General features: G+C 41.3%; 1 protein-coding gene across 2 annotated transcripts in view; it reads right to left on the reverse strand.

The window, feature by feature from the left end:
- ddx10 (DEAD (Asp-Glu-Ala-Asp) box polypeptide 10) overlaps window positions 1-12481 on the reverse strand; it is a 159876-nt gene that overhangs the window by 52768 nt on the left and 94627 nt on the right. For both annotated transcript variants that reach the window (XM_055637010.1, XM_055637011.1), the window contains exon 16: window positions 8008-8058. In XM_055637010.1, coding sequence (XP_055492985.1) covers window positions 8008-8058 — 51 coding nt within the window. The remainder of the gene's footprint in view (window positions 1-8007; window positions 8059-12481) is intronic.

Raw genomic sequence — 12481 nt, forward strand, 5'->3', positions numbered from 1 at the left:
TGCAGGATGGGGCCATAATCAAGGGTCACAAAGCAGTCATCCCAGCTGTTCTACGGGACAAGTACTTTGACACTCTTCACAGGGGCCACCCCTGCATGGAAGCGACCCTACAATGAGTAAAGAACGTATTTTACTGGCCCAGGATGACTAAGTATGTGCGCAAAAAAGTTGAAGCCTGCGCTGTCTGCAACAGCCTGACACCACACCAACAGAAGCAGCCTTTGCTCTCACCCCCTGTCCCTCCTCTGCCTTGGTCCACAGTCGCTACCGACACATTAGAGTGGCGTGGAAAACACTATCTGGTTCTTGTTGACTCGTATTCGGGATGGTTCGAAATCGTCCTGCTCCATAGCATCACATCCGATGCTGTCATCCAAAAGCTGTCGCGCCATTTCTCCATGCACGGCGCACATGCGCGCCTCCTGTCAAATAACGGCAGTCAGTTCACCAGCCAATGTTTCAAAAGCATTGCTCAACGATGGGATTTACCCCATGTCGGGGCCTTTCAGTACTCTGCAGTTGTTACTACGGATGACCCGATGTTTCAGTCCCTCTCGCTGGGAAGATCGAAGTACTGGCGTCGAAACGGAACACCTCACTCAGCGGCTTGGAGTTTCCCAATCGGCCACTTCCTACCGGAGACCGCGGCTCCCGAAGTCCACAGGCCAAGCTGGGTGGAGATTCACACTGGTGACCCCCCAGCAAGGGGTCCGAGGACTCTGCGATGTTTGAGTCAGCGCCGCCCCGCGGCTGGAAGCTCCGCAGACCGCAGCTCCACGATGTTAAACAGCTTGCCCAACACTCCGGAGCTCCACACGCCGATCCCCGGTAAGGCATCGCCCGTTCCGCGATGGAATTCAGTGCTACGCCGCTGCTGAAGCTCTGGCTGGTCTCCGGCAGGAAAGGCAGCGCCAATCCAGATGGTAGACCGCGATGCGAGGGGAAAGATGCTGCTCGGAGAAAAGACGCATTCTTGACCAGGTAGTGACTGGGAAACAGTTTCCCCTCTTCCCCCTCCCACATAAAAAAGATTAAAAGACCTCCAGAAACATACTTTTAGCAGATTAAAAATAACAAAAAGGATGAAAGGACGGACAGCTGCTGGCGAGGCTGCCCCACGCGGCACCACCCGATGACATATCTCCAAAGTCAAACCATGCTACCAAAGCCTTTAATGAACACCTTAAATAAATTCCCTATAACTTCATTTATGGAAGGAATAAAAGTCTGGTTATGCAACCTGATTTGGGGGTTAAAGAAGAATGGGCAGACGACATTTCAGATTGGGACCCTTCCTCCAGCACCTTGATACTTCGCTCAGGATTTCAGCATCCACTATCTCTTGTGTCGTCAAAGACAGATTCCAGCTTCCAATAAATGTCATTACAAAATTCAATTGCATGACATGCAGTATTTATGATAGCATTTACATGTTCAGTACAGTAATAATTAAGTGTTCAACAGCATTTACGCAAACTAAATGTGCGAATGAATATCATCTTCATTTTTATTTTCCATAATTCCTGTTTAAATTCCTATCATAGATTCTTAACAATCTATTCTCCAGTCTCAGACCATAGAGGAAGTAAAACAACTAGTGGACTGGTGCGGCAAAAATAATCTAGAATTAAATGTCGACAAAACGAAGGAGATGGTTGTCGACTTCAGGAGGGCGCAGCCAAAGCATACACCTCTCAACATCAGTGGCACTGCAGTGGAGAGAGTGGAGAGCATAAAGCTCCTCGGTGTGCAGATTACAGACAGCCTCACCTGGTCCAGGAACACCACTGGGACTGTCAAACGGGCCCATCAGCGACTGCACTTCCTGAGGAAACTAAAACAGGCCTCACTCCCCACCAACATCCTCAGGACTTTCTACAGGGGTACGGTGGAGTCTGTACTCACGTACTGCATAAATACGTGGTACTCCACCTGCAACTGCTCGGACAGGAAGGCTCTGCAGAGGGTAGTGAGGGGAGCAGAGAGGATCATTGGCGTCTCCCTACCCTCCCTCGGTACAAGAACTAGAGCCGCTGTCTGAAAAAAGCTCAGAGAATTGCTAAGGACAAACTGCACCCCCTCCACATACACCTGGACCTCCTGCCATCAGGCAAGAGATATCGAAGAATCAAAGCCCGGACTACAAGACTGCTGAACAGCTTCGTACCACAGGCTGTGAGGCTGCTAAACAGTCACTCTGTACTCACAGTCACTTGATTCTGCGGCTGGCACGGACACTTTAATAACTGGCACTGGCCACTTTAATAACTGGCACTGGCCATTCAAATCAGCTGCCCGGACATTTTTATGATTGGTTTATTGTATTTTAACGTTGTGTTTTACCTGCTTTTAACTATTTATTTATACTGTTCCATCAGGGACTGGATTGTTTTTAGTGTTATTATGTGTGAAACGTTTTAAATTTCATGTGCGATGCTCCGCTATTCCCTGGGAAACGTCTTTTCATTTTGCACTGTACAACTGTTGCTTGCAAGATGACAATAAAGGTTGATTGATTGTTTGATTGATTTATGCACCAGCAAGTTTTTACATCAAAGATTCAACATATTTTATTCAAGTTCTTAATGTTTCAATATTTCATAGCAGATTCAATTATTAAGAAATGGATTTCAATGATTTTTAACTGAGATACTCAGTACTGCTCACACAATGAAGCACACTGAGAACTAAGAGATTGGTCATGTATGAATGAATGAATGAATGATTTGAATGTATGTATGAATGAATTAATAAATGAATGAATGAATGAATGATTGAATGATTGAATGATTGAATGAATGGATGAATGAATGAATGAAAACTCATGGCCTTGTTTGAAGTATATTCTGGCAAATAGCACCTTGACAGATTTCCATCATTCGCTGGCGTTTGATCTTCGCTAGCATTAAACGCCAGCGAACAAATTCAGTTAGACAAGAAAGGTCTGTATGTTTTAGTCTATTCTTAGTTTTCTTAGGGGGTGGGGGAAACTTTTTTTAATCTCTTCCTTCAACGGGGTTGCGACCTTTTCCTTGTCGTATCTCCCGTCTGCGCTGAGGCCTAATATCGTGATGTTGGCGGCCTCCAACTGGAATCGACCTTGGGGGCTCCTGTGTCAGAGCCTGTGGACTCACCATCGGCTGGCTGACGTCGGAGGCGCTGTGGCTGCGACCCAAAACGTCACCCATCCTTAATCTTCTATGCTGTTCTGAGTTATAAAGTACCAGATCACAGAGTATCTAAATGCTCCTGTGCTTGATGAGAGAAACATTATAATGGAGTGCACAAGATACAGCAATGGCTCCTGTAGCAACCCCGCTTTGCTCTGAAGGTTGCTTTGAAACTAGCGTCCTCTCATCAAGCTATTCCGTATAACTACAACATGGATAATTCCAAAACTGTGGAATTTTTTTCAAAGCTGAAATGTTCACAAAATGTTCAACAATTAAAATCTGGTCAATTATTGCACTGTCCCCTCAGTCATCAAAGTAGTGGAAGTTGTTATCAACAGAGCAATTGAGCACTACTTACTCATGCAATAATTTGCTTAATGTTGCTCAGTTTGTGTTCCACCAGGACAATCCAGGTTGAGACTTTATTAGAGCCTTTGGTAAAGCATTGATAAGAGAGATGAATTTATGTTAGGGGAGAGCAACAGTCTTCAAAAAAAATAATAGCTGACCAAATGTAGCATTGAAGAGTAATTGAACCCAGTCAGAATCAAGGTGAAAGAATTCTACGTGAGAAAATGAGTATAGGTATTGGACCTGTAGCTGCTGCACAGGGGCAGTGAATCAGGCATGAATAACCATGTTCAGCAGCTTCATCAATGTCTTTCCTTCCATCAGCATTCAGATGTGGGAATTCTATCAATCATTGTACAGCGTTTAATTTTTCCTCACTTCCACAGGGGATGGTAACTACAATCAGCAATACGTGGATAATGATCACACAAAGGCTGTCAAGAATGTGGCAGCTTGCGTTCATGTAACAGTCACACTTTCCCATGAGACACCACTCTTCTCCCAACACCCCATTTCCATCTGTAAAACAGCAGTCGGGAGGGACTCTGATAAAATATTGACCACCAGCCTGGATGACAGTAGCTCCAGCAACACTACAGAAACTAACTATTCAGGTTAAAACACCATGTTAGTTTGGCAATCCACAACCTTAAACATTTACATACTTCAAAAATCATCCATTGTTGCAAAGTGGATTATCCAGAAAATAAACTGCAGCAATACACCAAGGCTCCTTCCCAAAGCATTTCCAAAAATACCCAACCTTTATTGTGTGGAATGTCAAAGACTGCAGCTGCAGGAAATGCTGACGTCTCCAAATAATGAATTTCTATAAGCAGGTTGTTACTAAGCAAGTGCTGCTTGATAGCACTATTGATTATCCCTTCCATCACTTTGCTGATGATTGAAGGTAGACTAATGGGATGATAATTGACTTGGTTGGATTTGTCATGCTTCTTGCAGACAATTTTTGCTTTGTTGGGTAGTTTGTCCCAGAGCAATGCAAGACCTGAAGCACATGTCTTCAGTACTATTGCTGGAAAGGCTATGGGCCTTTTTGCTGCTCCAAAGCCTTTAGCCAGTTTTATAAATCAAATAAAAACTATTTTCAAAAAATTGCAATGTTGGAAATGTGAAATAAAATTTGATTATTGGAAACCAACACTGCAGGCTTCTTCTTCTTCTTCTTGCGAATTAAACATAAACCAAAGGAATAGTTAGATCTTAAGCCGAGTGTTGAGCAGCCAGGTTGTTGTCTCTGCGTCAGTGTCTGCCAGGCCCTGAGCTCCATTTGATGGATGGTAAAGCGGGCACCCAGAGATGACATGGTTAGCTGTCTGATGTTCTGCTCCGCATTCACAGGCTGGGCTCTGGCGGAGCCCCCATCTCCACATGCTGGCATTGAAACGCCCAACTCCAGTCAAAGACTGCAGCTGCAGGAAATGTTGAACTTCACCCATGCTCCTCTGGGGAGGTCAGACCCTGAACAGCTTTTATCTGGTGAAGAGATGTAGCTGTGTAATGGAGATGAGGTTGCCTTCCACTCCGGTGACCACTTGGTTGCTATCCAGTGTGCTTTCTGCAGGCTGATAACTATAAAGGTGGATGCTCTAAGGTTGTTGAATTAATTAAGTCCTGAAGGCAGTAATGTGCCCAGTTGGAAGATCAGACTTTTTTTTAAGCTAATGTTGGACATCATTTAAACTTTGTAAAGATCTCCTCTATGCTGGTGAAACCAAACAGACTGAGTGGTGAGTGTACAAAATATCTCAATGCAGTCCGCCTGCATAGAAACATAGAAACATAGAAATTAGGTGCAGGAGTAGGCCATTCGGCCCTTCGAGCCTGCACCGCCATTCAATATGATCATGGCTGATCATCCAACTCAGTATCCCGTACCTGCCTTCTCTCCATACCCCCTGATCCCCTTAGCCACAAGGGCCACATCTAACTCCCTCTTAAATATAGCCAATGAACTGGCCTCAACTACCCTCTGTGGCAGAGAGTTCCAGAGATTCACCACTCTCTGTGTATGTATGCATGTATGATACCACTATTGCATTGTCATCTGCAATTGTTGCATACTTGGATAATTTGAACAACAGAATGGGAAAGTCAAACATTTTGGAAGCAATTTATGTTGACCTTTGACGCCAATTTGAAATTGTATCTTGTGTGTGTCTCAAGTTTTACAGATTGCGGTAAATTCATAATCCAGAGCAAGGCTGTGCTTCAGGAAACTTTCAATATAACTATTGTAAAGGTGATTATCAACAATTACAGTGGGATCTTGATCAGCTGTGTATGTGCGGTGAGGAACGACAAATGGAATTTAATTCAGATGAGTACGAGATGTTGCATTTTGGGGAGGCAAATTAGGGTAGGATTTTCACAACAAACAGTAGGGCCCTGGGTAGCATCATTGAACAGAAGGACCATGAGGAAAAGTATGTGGTTCCCTGAAATTGGGATCACAAATGGACATGATGTTGAATGCAGCTTTGGGCACACTGGCCATTAGGCACTGAGTATAGAGGTGATGTTATGTTGCAGATGTGCAAGACATGGGTGATGCTGTGCATGAAGTATTGTGCTTAGTTTTTATCACCGTGGTGTAGCAAAGATGCCATTAAGTTGGAAGTGTAGGAAAGATTTGCAAGGATGTTGCCTGGACTTGAGGAAATGAGTTATTGCGAGAGATTTGGCATGCTAGACCTTTGTTCTTTGGAGTGCAAGAGATGGAGGGGTCATCCTGCATAGGCATATTAAATCATGATGGACATAGATAAGGTGAATGCAGTTTTTTTACCCCCAGTGTTGGGGAATCAAGATCCAGAGGGCATCGATTTAAGGTGAGAAGGGAGAGATTTAGTAGAAACCTGAGGTAACGCCTTTTTCACATAGAGGGCAGTATCTTTATGGAACAATCTGCCAGAAAAACTGGTTGAAGGAGATACAATAACAACATTTAAAATACATTTGTACAGTAACATGGATATGAAAGGTTTAAAGAGAATTAGGCCAAATGCAGGCAAATGGGACAAGCTTAGATGGGATCTTGGTTGTCATGGACAAGTTGGGCCAAAGAGCATGTTTCAGGGCTGTATGACTATGATTCTAATTATCTTTAAAGAACAGATTTTACCCCAGATGCTCCAGTTTTCCTTCAGATCCCAAAGACATGTTGGTTGGTAAGTTAACAGCAACTGTAAACTACTCTGCATGCATAGAAACATAGACAAATAAGTGCAGGAGCAGGCCATTCGGCCCTTCGAGCCAGCACTGCCATTAAATATGATCATAGCTGATCATCTAAAATCAGTACCCCGTTCCTGCTTTCTCCCCATATCCCTTGATTCCTTTAGCCCTAAGAGAGTGTTAGATTTAGCTCTTAGGGCCCTCTGGCAGATCCAACTATTCCATAATGGGGAACTAGTTAACATCATTAGGATCTCATTAACCAATACCAATAGAGGAAAAATTATCAACCAAAAAAGGAATTAATCAATTCTGGAGGAAAGAAAATGAGTGGAACAGCAGGAAGTACCACCAAACTCCAGACCTATCTGTTTGCTGGATATGTGCCATTAGATCAATAGAAGCTAGAGCTCCATATGACTTAAGATGCCATTATTATAGTTCATGACTTGAAATATCTGAGCAATTAAATAACGTAGAAATGATTACAAATTTAAGTATACTTTGGAAATATATATAATATACTTAAACACTACGTGGTAGCGATTACATTTTTACATATTCCGGTTGACATTTTTCCCGTCAAGGCAGGGATCACCTTATCTGAACATTTCATGCTTTATTTCTCGACTTATTACTGATGAATTACCTCGAATTTCAAACCGACCAGCTTCAAATGATGACGTCTTTGAATTTCAAAGCGTCCAGCTTCAGCTGATGGCGTCACAATGGCTCGACAAACAAGGAGAGGGCGAATTGGTATTGCAACACGCAGGGCAAGTGTAATTGGAATTTTTTTTAAAGATCACTGCTGAGGAAGGCAAGGGGAATGCTGGAATCTTACGTTCGGGAACGGTTTGAGTTGGAGGACCACGCCTCCCGTAGGGGCTATGGGTAGGGAACGGGTGTGTTGGGGAAGCAGACCCAACGGGTCTGCACTTGGTCTAGTGTGTATATACACACACACACACACACACCCACACACACAGCCAGCCAGCCAGCCGCCACAGAGTTTTAATATCATATAGATAGATATATTTAAGATAATCATTCAAAAAATCCTCTAGATACTTGATGCTAATAATAACGCAGTTTTGGCAATGTGTAAATAGATTTGGGTAATCTCCAAATATTTAACTTGAAGATCATGTTGTATATCAATATGCAAATCTAAATTATCTGCATTAGTTTAGTAAGTACCTTGTATAGAAAATTTGTTTGGCATGATTGAATACCATACCTGTCCCTTAAGGGAACATTTGCAATACAATAAAATGAAACTTACATTCTTCTTTCTTGTGGCCTTTCTTGCTGCTTTCTCCTTAAGCCTCTTTATCTTAAAAACAAAAGAAAAAGATGAATTATATTGGTTGAACAATAATTCATAAAATACCAATTCTTAAAGTTTAATATATTTTTCAGCAAAAAGTAATTTCTGTTTCTTTCTAGCCTCAGGAATCAACCGTTACTTCTGTTCTTTCCTTTGCTTTTGTGAGTTTGATAATTTCCCTTGAGGTTCGAATGGTGCATTGTGTTAAGACCTGTGGTAAACTTGCCAAACTGGTAGGGGAGAAAAATTGTTTTATTGACTGTAAGTAAAATGGGTCATGGTAGCCTAAGCCCAATTCTAACTGGGATTAGACGGTAATAAAATTGCATTTTCCAGAAAAAACAAATTTACATCCAATAATATGTGCAGGTCAAATTTAGCGGATACGATTTCACACATAAATTGATTTTTTTTTTACAATGTTATACTTTTACAATAATATACTTTAGCATAAAGCCCAAAGGAAAAAAAACTATTCATGTGCCCTCAGATTATTTTCAAAGCAGAACAAGCAAGCATTTTGAATTGATACTTGGATAGATGTTAGTTATTCTTCTTTTCGCATCATTTTCATACTACCACAAAGTTTAGTATCAACCTTGATTTTCTTTGATCAAGTTTTCCTTGATTTTTGAACACTTGAATAATAAATATTCTTCCAGAAGGTAGGCCCCAGGTGCCTGAAGAGAATCTTAGTTTTTACACATGGAAATGTGAATAGTAACAGTGATTGTCACAGGATCACAGTTGTAACACTAAATTGTCGCGACTCAGAAAATGGCGAAATAAATTGCGTCTGTGCAAAATCTCAATACCAGCCAAACTTACTTTTGCAGTAGTTCACTTATCAAACTTTCTGAAGCTTAAATGTAAATATGATATTGTAAAGACCAAAAAATAATTTAAATTTTTGATCCTAAATATAGCTACCAAAAAAAAAAATTCTTAGCTTGATTTCCTCCCACTGCCCACTGAAGAGAGTGTGTTTTTGCATTTATGTCTATTTTTTTGCTCAACTTTCTTGCTTTTAGAAATGTTGTGTCATTTACATACAATTGGGTTTTGTGTGTTGTCTGAATCTGCTTGCCTGTGTTGTTGCTGCACGCAAGATTTTTTTAATTGAACCTGCACCTCATTTTACTTATACAATGCGTAGATCACATCATTGACATTCCTGGCACTAAACTCTCAAATCAGATGCCTTATTTTGATTTCCACCATGGGGAGGATTATCATACTGTCTGGGGAGAAGATTCAGGGGTATGCTCACACCCTCCTTGAAAAATATGCAAAACTCACACTAACTCCCAGCAATCTCTGGTCCTTGACCAAAGCAGAGAAGCAACATTTGGGATGGGATGGAAAACTTTAAGACCAGACATCAGAACCATATAGAATCTCCATGTAATAAAAAAAAAAATCAATCTCAATATAAGCTATGGTATTGTTAACGGAAAAGGCCAAGGGCACTTGACCCAAAACAACACAAATCTTGAAATGGAACATCCCGCAAATGCTTTCTCCTTTAAATGGTAAAGGTCAAAGAAGTAAGAAAGATGTTTTTATTCGTAATCAAATCAAACCGTTCCAAGTACAAAGATATAATTTTCATTGAAATTGGACCATATAGGTTTTTAAACCTATAATTTTCAGATTATTACATCAATTACATGATAGCATATTTCTTCTTCCCTTTATTCAAGCTACCCTGGCAAAGATCATCCCTTCTAATATCAATCCCCCACCCCCCTGCCCTCCCTCCCCTAAACCCCCTTCTCCCCTCCACCCCTTCCTCCCCTCTCTCCCCCCCTCATCTCTCTCTCCCCTCCTCCTCCCCCCCCCCCCCCCCCCCCTCCCCCTGTCTCTTGCTCTTCTGTCTCTGCCCCTCTCTCTCGGTCTCTCCCAATTCTCTCTCTGCCCTCACGCGCTACCCCCTCCCCCTCTAGACATGCCTGTGAGTTGGGGGCTATGCGTCAGTGGATAGGGCGGTTATGGGGTAAAAGGAACAAATTAATAATATTAATATAATATCAAGGGGGGTAGTTAGCGTGTGTGCGGGGGGGGGTAGTTAGTGTGTGTGTGAGGGTGGTTAGTGCGTGTGACGCCGCATGCCACCCCCCCCCCCCCGGCAACCGCGCGTTGGAGGAACATACCCAACGGGTCTGTACTTGGTCTAGTACTTATATGAATGTGATATTTCAGTTATTTCTTTTTAATTACTTTGCAAACATTTCTAAACACCTGTTTTCGCTTCTTCATTCTGCGGTATTGTGTGTAGATTAATGATTTAAAAAATGAATTTATTCCATTTTAAATTAAGGCTGTAATGTTACAAAATGTGGAAAAGGTGAAGGGGTCTGAATACTTTCTGAATGCACTGTAAATGATATAACATTTCACGAGTTCATGAGAGGCATTTGCAAGAATATCAATTATAGGTTGCTAACCGAATTTTCTACGTTAAGATTCAAGAGAGATCAGAAATAGCGAGTCAAAATAAATTATTCAGAATTTACAATTCTTCTAGGTCACTTGCCATGTGTAATTTGTGTATTCCTTGTGACACAGTGATAGTAATCAAACATTGACCTTTCTATTCCGACACTGAAGTGGAATCAATTTCACATTCCACACTTGAGAGCAGGACACAAATAATTACTGCTTTCACTGTCGAACACCTTGTTCAAGCATTCTGCTCTGCTGTCCTTATAACATTCAATCACAGCATTTTTTTTAATCAAGTCGTGTTACTGAAATTTTCAATTTAAAATCTGTTACATATTTACTTTATTCCCTGGCTAAGCTTTCCAAGCAGTCCTTTTGAAATCAGCATACCATGCAATCCCAGTAATAACTTTCTGTAACAGGTCAGGTTCACACAGTTTAGCTCAAAGGTACAGATGAAAACATGAAACCCATTACACTGTCATAAATTATTCCTCCCTATTCTATTGATAAACATGTCACGTATGAAAAAAAAATTCAGCTTGAAAATAATTCATTTAACAAAGTGTTTTGCTCATTTTCTACTTTGGGAAAAGTGTCTTATTTTTATTATAATTGTAAATTGTTTAATTTTTACCTTTAAAAAAGCCTACTTACAAAATTATATAATCTGGCCTCTCATACCTGCTCAACTATTCATTGTGAATCTTTACTTATTTGCCTCTGTACTCCACAATTAGAGATTTGTAATAGAAAAAAAATCACATGTGGTTAAAGTGCACATTGTCAGATTTTATGAAAGGCCATTTTTATACATTTTGGTTTCACCATGTAGAAATTACACCAGTTTTTATACATAGTCCCCCATTTCAGGGCACCATAATGTTTATGACACATGGTTTCACAGACATTTGTAATTGCTCAGGTGTGTTTAATTGCCTCCTTAGTGCAAGTGTAAGAGAACTCTCAGAACCTAGTCTTTCCTCCAGTCTTTCCATCACCTTTGGAAACTTTTATTGCTGTTTATCAACATGAGGACCAAAGTTATGCCAATGAAAGTCAAGCCATTATGAGACTGCGAAACAAGAATAAAACTATGAGACATCAGCCAAACCTTAGGCTTACCAAAATCAACTGTTTGGAACATCATTAAGAGAGCACTGGTGAGCTTACTAATCGCAAAGGGACTGGCAAGCCAAGGAAGACCTCCACAGCTGATGACAGAAGAATTCTCTCCATAATAAAGAAAAATCAACAAACACATGCCCTACAGATCAGAAACACTCTTCAGGTGTGGATTTGTCAATGACCAATGTCTGCAGAAGACTTCATGAACAGAAATACAGAGGCTACACTGCAAGATGCAAACCACTGGTTAGCTGCAAAAATAAGATGGCCAGGTTACAGTTTGCCAAGAAGTACTTAAAAGAGCAACTACAGTTCTGGAAAAAGGTCTTGTGGACAGATGAGACAAAGATTAACTTATATCAGAGTGATGGCAAGAGCAAACTATGGAGGAGAGAAGGAACTGCCCAAGATCCAAAGCATACCACCTCATCTGTGAAACACAGTGGTGGGGGGGGGGGTTATGGCCTGGGCATGTATGGTTGCTGAAGGTACTGACTCACTTATCTTCATTGATGATACAACTGCTGATGTAAGCAGCATAATGAATTCTGAAGTGTAGAGACACATCCTATCTGCTCATATTTAAACAAATGCCTCAAAACTCATTGGCTAGCAGTTTGTTCTATAGCAAGACAACGATGCCAAACATACTGTTAAAGCAACAAAGGAGTTTTTCAAAGCTAAAACATTGTCAATTCTTGAGTGGACAAGTCAATCACCAGATCTGAACCCAACTGAGCATGCCTTTTATATGCTGAAGAGAAAACTGAAGGGGACTAGCCCCCAAAACAAGCATATGCTAAAGATGGCTGCAATACAGCCTGGCAGAGCATCACCAGAGAAGAAACCCAGCAAC

This window comes from Leucoraja erinacea, chromosome 6 (genome assembly GCF_028641065.1).
Source record: "Leucoraja erinacea ecotype New England chromosome 6, Leri_hhj_1, whole genome shotgun sequence".
NCBI lineage: Eukaryota > Metazoa > Chordata > Chondrichthyes > Rajiformes > Rajidae > Leucoraja > Leucoraja erinaceus.